This window comes from Myripristis murdjan, chromosome 20 (assembly GCF_902150065.1).
Source record: "Myripristis murdjan chromosome 20, fMyrMur1.1, whole genome shotgun sequence".
Lineage (NCBI taxonomy): Eukaryota > Metazoa > Chordata > Actinopteri > Holocentriformes > Holocentridae > Myripristis > Myripristis murdjan.
In genome coordinates, this window is record NC_043999.1 from 3,394,015 (window position 1) to 3,411,684 (window position 17,670).

Consider the following 17,670-nt stretch of genomic DNA (forward strand, 5'->3'; position numbering starts at 1 on the left):
CACTCATACGTTAGGTAAAACACAGAGAGGGGCCACAGAGAGAAAGACACAGCCGACAGCAGGCGCTCACTGTCCGCACGGACTCCGCAGCTTCCCGTGTGCTCCGGGTGACTCTCAGGCGTCTGCCTCTGTCCCACAGCCCCCAGCAGCAGCAGGAAGCCCTAACCCTGGCACCGGATTGTAAGGAGGACTACAGTGGAAAAAGCTATATAACTGATGGTGGTGGTGGTTCACTGAACATTGTATGTGGTGTGCACATTTAAACACAGTCAATCAATCTTTATTTATCAATCAATCAATCTTTATTTATATAGCATCAAATCACAAGTTATCTCATGACGCTTTACAGGTAGAGCAGGTAAAGACCACGCTCTACAAATTATAGTAGAAAAAAAAACAAGAAACCCAATAGATTCCCTCCTGAGCATGCTCTTGGTGACAGTGGCAAGGTAAAACTCACCTTTAACAAGAAGAACCCTCGGGTAGAACCAGACTCAGGGTGGGCGGTCATCTACCTCTACCGGTTAGGTGGGGAGCGGATAGAGAGAGAGAGAGACAAAGAGGGGGGGTATAGAGAGGACAGGAAGAAGAAAAAGAAAGAAAGAAAGATGATGCCGTTTCAGTGGTTTATTTAACTCAAAATATAGTGGATGATTCTTTTTTCTATACAGGAATTCAAAGGAAAGAAAAACAAGTGTTACAATTCGGAATATCAAACAGATAATAAAATAAAAATAGGAAATCATTTGACTTACATCAGTAATGCATCCACAAACTGGAATATTATTATTTCTTCTAACTCAGGTATTGGTAGTTGGTACTAAACAAGAAAACAATGTTACTTTACAATACATGATACATCAAATGAATAATCAGAAAAAGGGAAAAAGTCCATAAGCAGCTCACATGGGTTCTCCTTTGTTTCACTGGTGTGGAGGGAAAGGGGTTGCTGTCCTGAGGGGAGAAGCTTTATAACTTGTGGGCAGTGTCTACCAGTGATTGACAGGCTTATGATTTAACAACAGTTATACAAAACTCATTCAAAAAGCGAGTCAACTTGTATCCGGTTCGCAACTTCGCACTCAAACAGTTCTAGTGCACAACGTAGTAAAACGTGGCTCGGTGAGTTTTATTTTTCTCTGTATGGCCCCTCCACGGTTCCGTAGTACACAAACATAAAACAAGAGAAGAATAATTTTTAAATTTTTAATCCAATCAAAGAGGACGTCACACAATTCAAATCTATCTATCTGTCTCTCTCTCTCTGTCTGTGTCTCTGTCTGTCTGTGTCTCTGTCTGCCTGTCTGTCTGTCTGTATAGATAGATAGACAGACAGACAGACAGACAGACAGTAACGTGCGGCAGGGTCCTTGGCATGACCAAGGGTCAATTAACGCAGCAGAACTGAAATTGCATAGCGCATGCATATATGAAATATCTATTATACAACACGTAGATCCGACCGAGCAATCTGATTGGTCAATCAGACGTTTAGAATGTACTCAAATGAGCATGACAGCACGGCTAGCCGTGCTTAAATGAAAAATACCTCATCACTGAAAATATTACTCCGCCTCTATCTTATTACCCGAGTCTGTGTGGTTTCCATGGCAACACGAAACGTCTTTTCACTGAAACCCGCATCAAAAGCCGCTGTCAACTTTGTTGTCAATTTTGATTTCTTTGGCAACCTAAGTTTGGAAAAATGGCTGAACGAGGAAGACAAGACAGAACAGAAAAAGCCGAGATACGCGAGAGTGATGAGTGAAGAGCTGGATCTGCTGGAGAGGTCAGGAAATGAAGCCGGTACGGCCCAGTCAACGTCTTGGGCCGTCAAATGTCTACAAGACTACCTGACAAACACCGGGCAAACAGCTGATTTCTCAGCTGTAAGGAAAGAAGATCTGAACAAGATCCTCCGTGAATTTTAGGGAGCTTTGTTTTCTATAATAAAGAAAATAAATAAAACATCTGCTGGTGAGTTTATGAAAAGATAGATATTTGTTCTGGCACCGACACTGGAAAGCAGTAGCCTGTATTTAAATATAACTGTTAATATAAGTCCATTGTAGATAAAAAATCAGCTGTGTTGGTGAGTCATTGTCACAGCACCTGTTAGATTAAAAATGACTGAGAAGTCGGCATAAGTGTAACTATCAGTCCATGAAAAAAAAATTTTTTTTCCCAGCGGATATTCTAGAAACAACATGATTTAGCTAGCAAAGCAGTTTTACGTTGCTATCTGTGGTATTTATTCAATTTTGGGGAATCACAATGTCTAGAAAACATGATAAGCCCAAGTTGGCTGGCTGACAAGGACTAGTTAACAACAGATCTCATGTATTTCCACTGAAACGGAGAGAATAACAGCAAAAAACTTTTACATTCAACTTTTTATATTTTTTTATATATATTTTTTTATATTATATTTTATATTAGCAAAATGCCCACAGTATGAATATATTTTGATTATACATTTTATTTTGTTGATAATAGTTGTATAATCGCATTATTACAAATAATAAAAACAGTGATCCCGCCAACATGGCCTGTATCATGTATGACACAGCGGTTCACATTCACCTGCTGCATCTCAACAGGGTTTACTCAACAGTCACGTCAATCAATAGATCAATAGATTCACCCGTATCTCTCAACAACACAGGATTTCCAACATTTGAAATTCCAGCATTTGAAAAATAATGAACAATAATGAATACAATCAGCAAAATATCCATTTCTAAACTTGCACACAACCAGTTATTTCTTTCCTGTGTATTCGAAACGACCAAACTGATCAACCACGAGAGAGAGAGAGAGAGAGAGAGAGAGAGAGAGAGAGAGAGAGAGAGAGAAACAATTGGAAAAACGAAATGAAATCCATCAACAAATTGGAATGTTATCGCTCACTGAACACAGAATACTCTCTAGCAAATTACCTGGTCAGTGTAAAAAACCCCAAACAGAGACACACATTAACAATGTACAGACTCAGTAACCATCAATTAGAGATTGAAAAATGTCGATACAAGAAAGAATGGAAACCCAGAGAACTGAGAATATGTAAACAATGTTCATCAGGGGAAATAGAAACAGAGGCCCACTTCCTCCTCTCCTGCCACCTGGACCAAACTGTAAGAGAGACGTTCATCCAGCAGGTTACAGCAGCAGACCCATCAGATCAGGGAAAAACATGAGATGAACTGTTAAAACTCTGTCTGGGAGAAAATCCACGATTCACGCAGCTCGCTGCACAATATGTAAGACTCTGCCATGAAACTAGAGAACATGAATGTTAATTAGAATTCCTTGACTATATGATGTTTCCATAATAACAAAATATAGTCACATTTCATATGTATCAACATGTGTAAATCATCATTAGTAATATTAGTAATATTGTTGATTTTTTTTTTTTTTTTTTAAATATCACCTGCAGCCTATGTGTTCATTTCCTTTTCAATATGTTTTGTTTACACTGTAAAAAATTTATGAATTTTGAACCTATGAAACGTATTTGTTTTGCTTGTGTTTATTTTATTGATTGATGCTTTGGCAACTGTGTTTTGTTTTGTTGTTTTTTTTTTCAAACATGCATGCCAATAAAGCAAATTTGAATTGAATTGAGAGAGAGAGAGAGAGAGAGAGAGAGAGAGAGAGAGAGAGAGAGCAGATAACGTAGCCTACCTTCTGCCTGGCAGCTAGCAGGTCAGCTCAGGGTATGAAGAAGCTTTGTAATCCTCCTCCAGCTTCAGTCTCTTCAGCCTTCAGTCATTTCATAGCTAACGTCAGAGTGCAGCTTTGTGGAGTCTGGAGCTACTAGCTAGCTAGCAGACAGAAAACTAAAGGAAGTCCAAACCGTCACCGTAATCTTGCGTTAGAGCCAACCGACTTCAGATGTTTACTCCCTGCCTCTTTAGGGCTCACTCACAGCTAAGCTAAATAATTTAAAAATTGTTCGGCATCCATATTTGCAATTAATTCATTCCGACCAAGTTTTGTTTGTTTTTTTTTTTTTAAAACAGACTAACCGTTAAGTCTCTCTCTCGCCCTCGCGCGGAACGCGAACATGAACGGTCGATGCGTTCCTTGGCTGTGATTGGTCAGGATTTAGGCCAGAGGAGTTCGATTGGTTAAAGTAATATCAGGTGAGCCAATCAGATGCAGAGTAGCCCGGGAGTCATCACGGAGATTTAATGTGATGGAGATTTATCTTAAAGAGAGAGAGAGAGAGAGATTTATCTTAAAGAGAGAGAGAGAGAGAGAGATTTAACTTAAAGAGAGAAAGATTTAACTTGAGAGAGAGAGAGAGAGAGAGAAAGATTTAACTTAATGAGACAGTAGTACAGCCTTTTGTGTCAAAAAAAGCAGTGCCAACACACACACACACACACACACACACACACACACACACACACACACACAGCCCTAAGATGGTCTTATCCTGAGGGTTTTTTTTTTTCAAGATGAGTTCACGCTGTAGAAATGACAGTAGAAATGAAACAAGTGTGTGTTGCTCTCTCTCTCTCTCTCTCTCTCTCTCTCTCTCTCACACACACACACACACACACACACACACACTAGGGTTGCCACATTTGATTTGTGAAAAAACTGGACATTTGAGGGGCAAATGTACCCCCACCCCCCACCCCGAGCAGCAGTTGCTAGGTGACAAGGTAAACTTTTGTATCTGCTACCCACAGAACTTGAGTGCATAGAATGGACACTCTGCCGCTCTGACAGTCCTGCTATGTTGATCTGAATGGGAATGTCCTTTCTAATCCATTCTATTTCTATGCTGCTACCGTTTGAAAAGGAGAACCTGGTAAGAATGCGTTTTTTATTTGGAACTCTTAACAGAAGAGTTATTAGAAGAAGCAGCCTACATTTTCACAAAAAAAACAGGACAATTCGTGTCCCGGGAAAGAATAGTAATTTTCCGGGGCAGTGCCTCAAAAAAAAGAGAACAATCCCGGGAAAACCAGAACGTGTGGCAACACTAACACACACCCAGCCAGCCGGCTGCTCGCAGGCTGAGCAGGCAGCACTCGCAGCAGCCGATGGCAGCTCGCTGACCTCTGACCTCTGGGACCACAGCAACACCTCCACGCCTGGTGGATGCTAATTAAGTGGTAGCATTAACTTGAATCATTCAATGCAAATAATGTCATAATTTTTCTGTTCGTAATGCAGTGAAAGTATATAATGGAATATCCAGCCAATATTTATGAACCAATAAAATTATACCTTTTTGCTCATAATATAATATGGTGTAACATTATTGGCAGGTTGTTACATTATTATCTGGGTTTTAAAAAAAAAAAAAAAAATGTAATAAGTGGAGCCAATAATGTGATAACACACTGATATCACAAACACACACACACACACACACACACACACACACACACACACACACACAACCCTAAGATGGTCTCATCCTGATGTTTTTTTCCAAGATGAATGCACGTTCTTAAAAAGGACGTCATTTCCAACAGACGGTGAGATGCCGCCACATCCTTTTTCAGAGTGTGAGGCGGCGGCACGGCGGCCCAGTGGAAACACTGCGGCCTCACAGCAGGAAGGGCGGGGCTTCAGCCTCCGGCCCCGCCCCCTCTGTGGAAGAGGGCGTGGTCTCCCTGTGTCCGCTCCGGTTTCCTCCCACACTTCCAAACCGGCGGCTGACGCTTCAGTAAACCTGTCTCTGGCTGGTGGTTTGTTCTGTGGAGTCTCTGCTTTGGGAGGAAGAGAAAGTTCTGGATTATTTCCTGCAGGCTGAAGTGCTGCCGCTTCAGTTTCAGCCTCAGGAGGGAGAGCATCCAAGAATATCTGCTCAAGAGCCGACGTCGTTTCATTTTGTGAAACTTCTCACTTTTCCTCTCTTCCATTTCAGAGTTTTTACTTTTGACTGCACTCCATTTCTCCAACTTCAGCTCCTCGGCTCCTGAGCCCAAAGGACATGGAGCAGTGAGAGTCCAACATCACATCACCTCTTCCAGGTTAATGCAGCAACAACTTGACACTCTGAGAGAGAGCAGGCTTCACATGTGCTCACTTTTCACACCTCAGGCCATTTTACTACCAAAACCTGTGGCTGCTACGTTTACAGTGACGACTATGAGGAGGTTATTGTAGCAGAATTATTTGTAAATGTGTAGAGAGTTGTGTAAATGTATATCAGTCTGTGTGTGTGTGTGTGTGTGTGTTTGGTCAAGATTTGAAAATGTGCAAAAGAATCTCTGAATGCATACTGAAATCTGTGAATGTGTACAGGAATCTGCACATGTACTCAGAATCTATGACCACATTTACAGATTAATCTCCACATTCACTTGCAAAACTGAGCACAGATCTGCAGATGGTGCAGATTTCTATTCCACATTTCCCAGTGAGATTATTTGCACATGGATTCCACTGAAGCAGCCGGAGAGACAAAGCTCAGGCATCAAGAGCTGCTTTGGTTTTCAACACATTCAGGCCTTAAAGAGTGAAACATGTGACATTATTGCTGTTTACCTTCATGTCCATGTTGCTCCTCTGGATCGCAGCAACAACTCTGGTCCAGCCCGCATCCACTTCATGGAGTTTAGCGTCGGACTGTTCCTCCGTTTTGTAAAAATTCAGGAGGAACAGATGTGAGAGGCAGAGTGGAGCCTGTCTGGCTGCCAGGCGCTGCAGTGTCAAAGAAGAAATGACAGAAAAACATCCAGAGTCTGCACAATATGAGTCCACACATGGATATTTTAGGCCACTTTCTGATTTATTATTTGAAATCAATCAGTTTGGTGCCTGTTGGCTCATGAAAATAACACAAAATGTAGAATTACATGAAGCAGAAGAGAAATGCAGCAAACACACAGCAGACAGGTTTGACTTTTAGCTCCCAGAGGAAAATAAAAGAACTGCTCTTTTCATCTTTCTGGAAAAAAATCTTCATTCAGTGTCAAACCTTTATTTTTTTTTGCCAGCAGGTTTGCTAAAGTAAGCAGCCTGCTGGGTTTAACTTGACCTGCAGCTGATGGACACTTTGTAGAGCTAGCTCTAATTAATTTATCATAACTCATCATTAATCATTAACTTGGCAACTTGTCACAGAGAAAGCTTGTTTTGCTTATTAGACATATTTGAGAATCACTAGATGCAGATATTTCCATTCTGAAATTGAAACTTTCAGATGTTCAACATGATATAATCACCAAATGACTGGACAGGCAGAGCAAACTGCAGGAATTAATTTCCAACAACTTCACAGGGTTTCCAGGCCTCTGCAGAGACCCTATGTATAAAGGTTCAATTAAGAAATACATAATTTCATATAAAACATATGTTGAGGAACAACATCAAACAGTTTACTGTAAAAAAGGCGTAATTCTAACATCTGGGTGACTAGTTAAGGACAACACACACATCTGTGTTACTTTTCAACAACAAAAAAGTGTTGTAATATAAAAACAGCACAAAGTCAATGCTTCCTAACACGTTGTTGCTGAAAGGTAACACGTGTCGTCATCCAATAGAAACACAGCTGGCTTAAAATGACATCTTTTCTTAGAAAACAGCCGTGACAATACAAAAAATAAGAAAATATTAACCTGAAAAAGGCTGATAAAAATATAATAAAGTTTTGCAGTAAAGAAAAACTCAGTCACTCAAATTATTAAAAAAAATGCATATGTATTTCAGCAAGAGTAAGAAGCGTGCAAAATGACACAGCATCAAGTGTGTGTAGCAGTGCAGGACGTCCTTTAGGCTCTGACACAGCGCTGACTTGGCCAGAGGGGGGCGCTGTGCTTCATTACATCGTTTTTTCTGAAATTAGCACCAAACTGTATACGACAAAACTGTCCCGGTTACTGGTGACTGATCACTGATTGAAAAGAAAGACCAGACCAGTGAGACTGTGGGGACGTCCCTCTGAATTTCCACTCAAGATGCCCCAAAGTAAAAAAAAAAAAAAAAAAATACAATAAAAAAAAATTTTCCCTCACTGTACAAAAGCATAACACAGTCTGACATGTTTACACATTTATGGCACAATAACAGTAAATTCTGTGTATTGATAAATGTCTGTATCGACGAGCTCTGAAGCTTCCCTGAGGCGACGTCACGCTTTGGGTGAAACATTCAAAGGAAGGCACCATTTCATCAAATTTACAAAACCTATGGATTATGACGTGTGACATCAACATGACATTTCTGGTATCCTGAGTTTTTAAAAGGTTTTTTTCCTCAAATTTTTACAGTCCACAGGCTGGACTCAAGAACCCAAATTATGAGCCAAGGTTGGGTCCACTGTGAGTTCACGGGCGTTTCCTCTATGAGAAATCAAGGTGCTTTGGACAGACACGCTCACAAGCTGAATATCTGAGGGGAGAAGTGCTGACAGTAGTTTGGGTGCTGAGGAACACCGACACCTCGTCCCATTTTTATTCTTTGGTCAATCTAAATTTTATGGTCATGAGGATATGTTCACATTATCGCACAAGAGATGTTTTGGGCAGCCATTGAGTTTAAATGGTCAGTTTTCCATTTCTCATTTTATCTTCATCACAATTTGGTTAGTTGTGTTTTCGCATCAACCCAAGGTTTTCAGAGAGGAAAGGGTCTTCCTCACAGAGGAGTGCTATCATCTGTGAACTAGCACGCTCCCCTTTCTTCCTCACCATGTCAATGACAAAACTGGCCTTGTCTGCTCTGTTCTGCATCCCATGTGCTTCCTCCCGCTCAGAGTCATTTATCACCCGTTTCTCAAAAAGCCCGTCCAGCAGACGTTTGAGTGTAGGTCCTGAGACCCCACTGATGAAGTCTTTCCGTATAGAGAGCAAACTCATGTCTAGATGGAGACCTCCAGCACTCTGACCCAGGGGCTTCCTTATGGCAGCTGATGGAAGATCATCTCGTCTTTCCCCTTCACACAGGGAGCTGTTACTGTCTGTGAGAGAAAGATGAATATTTCTCATGATTTGCTCTAAAATCACCTCAAAAGTAGTGAAGTAGTTATCATTGATTTCATTGTCAAATTCTGCCTTCTTGGTTGTATTAGAACTGATTCACCTATGTCACACCCATCTTGAAGAATAAACTGCCCTCTCTAGGTTTGCTGATGATCTAATGATAATTGAACACCATATTGGTATTCACAAGTGTATAAGTGATGAAGCGCTCACCAGCAACTAAAAGCCAGTGTGAGATTTACTCCAGTTTTGTCTCTTGCTTGTTCACGCTCTCTTTGTCTCTTCATTGCTTCCTCTGTCAGCATTTTTGTTGGGTTTCTTGGGCTCTGTTATGATTTCTGTACTGAGAACAGCTGGTGGTGTTGCTGCTGCTGAGGTGATGATGTCATGCCGTGAAGCGGTACGCCTGTCTGCGGCTTTCAGAGCTCACAGTGGCCATGACAGAGGCACCACTCTACTCATTACATGAAAGTCTAACACTGAATTGATGCTGATGCTGATTTTAAGGCAAAATTGTTACATAGTGCTTTAAGGTTAGGATTAGCGTTTGGTTCAGGTTAGCTTTAAGGTTAGGATTAGGCATAAATTGGTGGTTAAGATCAGGGAAAGGCTGTAGAGAATGAATGTAAATTTGTTGCTGTACTAGGAAACACAACCTTCTGTATCCATGCTGAAAATTCATTTTCCCACCATGGTTTAACCTGATGGGGGGCCAAGCCAGACCCGGTGGTCCACTGGGCTTGTAAAACACAGGTGGAAACCCTGTGCTATAAATACTGAGATGATAATAACCAGTGATTTTGACAACCAGCAGCAGCTCATTCAGTTAGCTGTTAGCAAACAGTTAGTTAAGCAAGCTGAGTTTGTTTCCAGATGAATGAGACGTTCTGTAAAATATCGTTAATGCTGTAAGGCAACAAAACCACTGAGACAATCTGTACAGCTACAAAACTGTCAGGTCTATACACATGAATATTAAACTTCCTCCTGGTGTTGCTGGCACCTGTGGAGTGTTTTAACTCTCCCTTCACAGGTTTTCTAAGTGTGCACTGTGCATCTTTCACCTTTAGGGGTGCATCAGTATGGTGGCTGACCCACTTCTAGTGGCTGCAACTATAATGTGCCTCAACTTCATTTGGAGATCAATAACGTGGTAAAATCCAGGGGGCATACCAGTTTTGCTGTTTTTGCTGATGACTGTATAATATTTGTAAGTACAGACCCTGAAATGGCAGCCTGTCTCTTCACCTGTTTATTGTCTAGATGCACGCTAATAAAATGGTGCTTTTCCACTAGTACCTACTCAGCATGACTCACCACAGTTTCAGTGGTTTTCCATTACAACTGAGTACCACCTCGCTGTCGGAGTCGTCACAGCAAGGTGACTACAACAGCAAGCACAGAAAAGTCTCCACCTCCTCATTTGACCACGGTACTGGTTTGTTTGCCATTTTACAACTGTAGTTGCTGGGTTTGGTTTTCGTGAAGGAGTCGCTCTTGTGTTGTCGCTCCCTGTCCAATCAGTGGCCTGCACGTTTACGTCACATTTCAGCTCGACCATGTAATGGAAAACCTTACAAACTGAGTAGAGTTGAGCTGAGTAGGTGCTAGTGGAAAAACGCCAAAAGTAAATTTAAAAATGATGCAGCTTTCACTCTATGATATGTGTGTTGTATCTTTTCTGGTGTCCCTTTTTCTTTCTTCCCAAAACTTACCCTCAGCTCCTGAGCTGGTGCCTGACAAACGCTGAACAAGATCATTTTTGTTCATCTTACTCAAAACCTTCTTGGTGACCTCCACAGGGTCTTTGCCGTAGGTCTGGACCATCAGGTCCACAGTGTCCATCCTGTCTGCCGTCTCCAGTTTGGACTTTGGGATGGCTGGGAAGGGACTCATTATCTCAGCGTTCTGCAGGAACCACTGGAACCCTTTCAGGTCTTCTTTTCCCAAATCCTCCAAAACACTGAGGAGCTGCTCTTGAAGTGTCACCATCGTTGGTCCCTGAGAAAAAAAATACAAACAATCGTCCAGTCAAACAGCAGCCATGCAATTTTCTGGTAAGAGTAAATAAAGATCTTTTAATTGCATGTCATCATTTCCAGCAGCATTACCATCTGCAAGCAACTCTGAGGGCACCAGGATCCTGTCTTTATTTTAAAATCATTTTCAAGACACACCATGTATGGTATATGTCTCCTAATCTGCAGCAGTGACTTTTTCAGCCTCAAGAGGGCAGCAATGCTCAGTGTCAGATTTACTGTGGAAGGTAAATGAAAAAAGGGCTGTCAATCATCTAGACTGGCAAGATTTCTGACCAGGAAAAAAAAAGTCTCACAAATGTGGGTGTAGATAAAAACTAATGGCTGGTCAGGTAACAGGTTGTGTTGGTATTGGCAGGGTGACAGTATTTTGCCCTGTTGGTGTCAGTGTTAAAATCTTCTTCAGGCAAGCTGTCAGATACGACAGAGTTTTAGGGTCACACTGAGCAGAAATTTTTTTTTTTGAGATTTCGAGAATAAAGTCGTAATATTATGAAATTGAAGACTGTATTACATTAAAGTTAGTTTTATTATTTTATTATTATTTTCAGTCTTAGTTTAGACAGTTCCTTTTTTAACTTGCCCAAAGGCAAAAAATAAAAAAAAATAAAAAATAAATTCCTACACATAGGCTTAGTTTGAAATATTCTCACAGTCTAAAGAAAGACATGTCTGTGCATGGTAGCCTGTTCATTTTACATGTGCATCTCCCTTTTTTACATTGTGTTTTTTACAGGAGCAGTACACAAGCTCCAAGATGCCAACAGGGGCTGGGGGTAGTGTCATCCAGTCAATCCCAAAGAAGTCTCCCTCCATCTTCCACCCATGGGCCGTTGGCAAGGGTATATCTGGCTGACTCTGCAAGCACCTCCTGTATATGGCTGCCTGGTAGTTTGGCTGCTGAGAGTGTTTCCCTAAAGCAGGGCTATTCTATTACAAATTCAGTTGGGCCAGATTTTTAACCGAGACCTTAAGCTGGGCCAGACATTTTCCAGACATTTAAAACGACGGTTTTCATCGTCAATTTTTCGTTTAAGGGTTGAAAAAGACATACTTTTGAGCCGCTAGCATCAGTAACTTTCAAAACAACGCGCTGCAGTGTGAGTTGGTTGTGTGTTGCTAGGCAACGTGGAGTGTTGCATTCACTTTCTGAACTACTGCAGGAATTTCGAGTTCATTCTCGCGAATGTTTTTCTCTGCTTTTTTGGTTGAACCACGAGCCGGGCCACTCGGGAATTGCTTCTGGGCCGCATGTGGCCCGCGGGCCGCCAATTGAATAGGCCTGCCCTAAAGCATCTCTGTTTGGTGGCAGACTTTTGTCTGTGCACTTTCTGCCCTTGACCTCTTGACATTTGACCTCTTGCATAGTTGACATCTCTACAGCCTTTCAGGTCACAGAAGGCACATGTAATTTGCTTCATTTGCTTAGTGCACTTCTTTTCTGAGTTGAAAAGATGTTCCAAGCTTCCTTAATGTGACACAGTTGGTCTTTGTTGTCACCACAAGACAAGAACCTAGACCTTTGTTTGGGTATTTTCTGTTCAGCTGAATATATTGTAGTCAGCTGATATCCTTTTCTTCCTCATCGGTCTCGTTCTGCATTCTTTATACTCTGTGTTTTGTAGGTATCAGTAAATACATTCTGCAGATGATGCTTGCATTGTTTTACTTAAATATGGTTTTCAATGCAGGACTTTCATTTGTAGTGGAGTAGGGGAGAGTGGGGTAAGATGAGCAATTTTTCATATTTAGGATCACTACATCAAGGCAATCATAGTTTTGTCACTAACTAATATATCTGCATATATTTCAGGATGTTGTGTATCTCTTCAAACAAACAGAATGAGTGTAAACATGACTGTTTCCATAATATAGCATGTCCAAAAAAAGTGGTCTCGTGGCTCAACTTATTTCATATTTATTTAATATTTAAGACCTTTAGGCTAGAGCCAAAATACACTTATTAAGTGTATGGGGCTCCGGCTCAACTTGACTTACTTGACTTAAGCCCTTTGCTCCTCTTGGGTGCATAGGCCACTGACAAATATCCTCCATTTCACTCTGTTCGTGGCTTTTTGCTCAAGCTCTCCCCAGTTGAGCCCACTCTCTGACATTTCTGCCTCTACACTTCTTCTCCAGCTGTTCCTGGGGCGGCTCAACTTACCCCAGGCCAAGTGGCTCAACTTACCCCAGAGCTACCTACTTGACTTTTTTAGTCCCCACAGCTAAAATGGTGCACTTTTATGCTAGGTTTATGACCTCATGTTGTAGTTCATAGATACCACAACTGATGTATAAAACAAATTTAAAATGATCTGTTTTGGTCTTAACACAATTCTCAGGAAAATGATGATAGACTGAATTCACTTTCAAGAGTAAAAAATGTTTTTTTGGAAATAAATGTCTAACCACTTTACCCATGTGGTTCTTACCTTCACAGACTCCATGAAATGATGCCTTCCTCCTAAATATTTGGTCAAATGATCAATGTTTTTTACCATTTCCTAGCAACAGGGGGTGGCTCAACTTACCCTTTTGCTCAACTTACCCCACTCTCCCCTACTGTCACTTAAAGGATCTGAATACTTTCCACCACTGTATGATATGACTTTTATGATCAGAAAATTGAATGTGCTGTCCAAAGTAAAATCTATGATGTACAAACCTTCAATCCGCTGTACTGTCCTTTCTTTCCTATTGCGAGCTCTCTCAATGTTTCTTTTGTTGGCATATTGCATACAGCACTCTCTGTGATAACCAACATTAGCTGGCACACTTTGAAAAACAGAGTATAAAGAATGCCGAATGAGACCGATGAGGAAGAAAAGGATGTCAGTTGACTACAATATATTCAGCTGAACAGAAAATACCCATGGTCTAAGTTCTTGTCTTGTGGTGACAACAATGTTATTACATTTTTGTGTTTTTCAGTTGTGTTTTAATGCTTCTTGCACTCTTATGTAAAGCACTTTGAATTGCAATGTATGAAATGAGCTATACAAATAAATTTGCCTTGCCTTGCCTATTATTAAGTCATGCTTCTGAAAAGATCAAGTTACACACCAAAAGCTTATAAACTCGTCAGTTTATGGTCTATTAAAAATAAATTACGAAAATTAATCTTGAATATTAGAACAATATGAGAAGATTACATATAAAAAAATCACAGCACTGGCGATTTTAAGCACCTACAAAAGAATTTACAGTCTGGTTATACAATTATAGGCTATTACATAAACATATTGATGATGATTCTATACCATATATATATATATATATATATATATATATATATACACACACACATATATATATATATATATATATATATATATATACACACACACACACACACACACATATATATATATATATATATATATATATATATATATATATATATATATATATATATATATATATATACATATACACACACACACACACACACACACATATATATATATATATATACACATATATAAATAAAGGTAGTCGTTCGTTCTGACCACAGACTGTAGGATTTTGATACAAGAAGTAAAAAAGACAAGCTGTCAGTCTGCTTCCTCCCGGTGTTACGGATTAACTGGTTTCCGTGTTAACTGGTGACCTTGGTTTGTAAACGTTGGGCGTTTCTCGTGGCAACAGCCGAGGGGTGTACCACGAAGCTGAGGCCTGTACCATAAAGCTGGATTCGGTTTAGCGAGCTAACTTCAGGCTTAACCCTGGTTTTTCTGTACCATAAAGGTGGCTTACTTTTTATCGGGCTACGTTGCCATGGTAACATACGCTGAACACCTAACCTGCTCCGGAGCAGGTGAAGTTCAGTTTAAGAACTCAGCAGGTAGAAAAGCCCCACCTACTGACCAATCAGCTCTCTTGGAAAATGACCTGCCCATTTTCCCTTTCTTCTTCTTCTTCTTTTTTTTTATTAATAAAATTAAAATTAATACATTTTACAGTTCTTCTTGTATTTTTTTTTACTCATGACACTGCACTGTCCAACCAAAAATTGATCTTGTAGACTGATGTAATGATTTTTTTTTTTTTTCAAAGTTTTTTGAAAATAAATTAGGGGAATTTAATTCAGAGGGTTAAATAAAAGTCTGATAAAATACACGCCAGCCTCTGGGCTCCTTTAGATTTCCATTAGTTTGCTCATATTTAGTATTTAGGGTGTCTGCCCTGAAAAGTCCACATGAGAGTTGGTGCCAAATGTTTTACTGTCTTTAAGTGACAGTGAAATAATATTTTAACAAGCAGAATAAACACGAGGCCATGCTTTATAAAATTAAATATCAAAATCAGTTGAACCAAAGTGACGATTCTGACGAAACTCAAACTGAGGGCAGCGGTCCAGCGAGGGTCGTCCCTCACTGTGAGAGAGGGCCAGTTCCTCTGCAGGAGTGTATGGCTGAGTGGGAGACACATTAATTTAATGAACACATAAATGTTACTAGAGTCAGATTTACTGGTGGGGAAGTAATATTATAATCGCACTAATTTACGCATTGACACAGTCGGCGATTTTTTGCCAGCATTCCTTGCGGCTTTTGGCAGCTGCAACTGTGTTGCTTTTTGCCTGGATTATTGATTTATATTCCTCGTATTTATTAATGATTATTGTCTGCTCCGTCGTTGTGAAGTATGCGGTTCGGGTGGATTTTTCCTTGTTGGTCGCATGCAGCAAACACCGCCCTTTTTATGTGAGCGCGCACAGATCTAGATTGGAAAAGCCTGGACTGAATTAGTGAGTTGATAGCCGGCTTTATGGTACCGAAAATCCTGAGTGCGGATGTCTGGTTAAGTGAAGCCAGATAAGTAAGAGAAAGCCTGGCTATGTTAATCCAGCTTTATGGTACAGGCCTCAGGTGCAGTGGGTTAGGTTGCTGATTTTTGTACAGACGAGCTGCTCGATGCACATTCAACCCAGCTGCTGTTACAATTACGCGCGTGCAGTGCCGTGCACATGCAGCATGGCAGCGTCACGTCATTACGGTCCTTCGAAAAGATTGCTCCGGCCCCCACCACACCCGAGTTCAATACGACCCCCCCACCCCCTAAAATATTTTCTCACTGGATCTGCATGAATCACATAAGTGCCCTATTTGGATTCAAAACGGTGATTTTCGCCGAAAAGCTACAGTTTTGCATGCCTGGTTTAAATTGAATCGGCTAGTGATAGAGTATGGCAGTAGGCCAGGGGTGTCCAATCATGTGCCACGGAGGGCCGAGAGGCTGCAGGTTTTCATTCCAACCAAGACCTCCACCAGGTGATTTCACTGATTAGTTCCTCCTTTCTGATACAAGGTGAGGTGATCAGTGAAGTCACCTGGTGGAGGTCTTGGTTGGAATGAAAACCTGCAGCCTCTCGGCCCTCCATGGCACATGATTGGACACCCCTGCAGTAGGCTGATTTTCTAATCCAGGTGGGTCTAGTCCTGTGTTCTGAGTCCCAGGCTGTTCTATCTGGTTCTGATTGTCCTTTGCTCTGACCCCAGACTGTGAACTAATCTAACTGGTTCTATGTCATTTAAATGTTAATTAAAACATTTTGAATTATGTTGTATTTGATATTGTTCAGAGTTACTTTCAAGTGTTTAGAAAAGAATGTGCTTAATTGACCAATCCTCATGATTCTGTTACTAGTCCGACATTAGTTCTATAAAGTGTGGTTGTCAAGCTAGCTGTCAGGATTCTAACTGTTACAACATGTGTTGTTATGGTAGTTTTAAAGTGGAAAAAGTAAGTGGATCAGTTTAGCCCCAGCTGGTTCACTTTACCCCCTTGATTTCTCTGGTCTGTCTCAGTTTACCCTTGAGCAAACCTCTCCTGCCTGCCGCCTCCCTGCTGCGGACGCGGGGCTTCAGCACAGCCGCCTCGGTCTTGGCCACATGTTTCTGAGCTTGTTAGGACACGATGACTGACTAAACCATTTGTACTCGTTAAGTAACTAAACCAGCAGAAGCTACGCCGACTTACCGACCGAGGAGGAGCCGCTGACGCCGGCATGAAACTTGGTGAAAGGCGGGAAACAGCGAGGCGGAAGCGGGAAAAGACCGGATGCCGAAGCTCACCGGCCTGAACGGGTTTTGTCTTCTAGCGATAAAAGTACATCAGGTTTAATTGTTTGAGCCGCACATTTGACATAATGTCTGACCTCAGCGATGCTTCGGCGGCTTTAACTCAGACTGAAATCCTGTAGTTCTTGAGAAAAACATGATAACTTACTGGTTTGAGTTAGTCTCCACCTCCCGTCTCCTTTTCCCCCTGCAGGAAAGTCTCTGTGGGTCTGTCTCAATCGAAGGACTAGATGACTACTGGGTCGCAGCCCGCCCACGGTGCCCACGTAGGAGGCGTCCGACGTAGGTGCCGATCCTCTTCTTCTTCTTTATGGTGTTTAACGGCGGCTGGCCACCTTTGCAATGGGGCATTACCGCCATCTACTGATCCGGGGTGTGGATCAGGCTCCTATATCCCATCCTATATTCTATTTTCCACCTACCCTAATTGATCCTAAATAAATATAATAAAATAACTGAATAAATATATATATATGTATATATATATATATATATATATATATATATATATATATATATATATATATATATATATATATATATATATATATGTGTGTGTGTGTGTGTGTGTGTGTATGTATATATATATATATA

The 17,670-nt window shown here is 41.0% G+C and overlaps 1 protein-coding gene across 1 annotated transcript; it reads right to left on the reverse strand.

Annotated features, from left to right (window-relative positions):
* Positions 1–8,234: 8,234 nt before the first annotated feature.
* On the reverse strand, positions 8,235–17,300 carry LOC115379033 (uncharacterized). The gene is made up of 3 exons (XM_030079691.1): positions 17,225–17,300; positions 10,670–10,955; positions 8,235–8,932 (listed from the first exon to the last, which is right to left on the reverse strand). The coding sequence occupies exons 2-3, from the start codon at positions 10,944–10,946 to the stop codon at positions 8,559–8,561; spliced, it is 651 nt and encodes a 216-aa protein (XP_029935551.1). The 5' UTR covers positions 10,947–10,955; positions 17,225–17,300; the 3' UTR covers positions 8,235–8,558.
* Between the last annotated feature and the right edge of the window lie 370 nt (positions 17,301–17,670).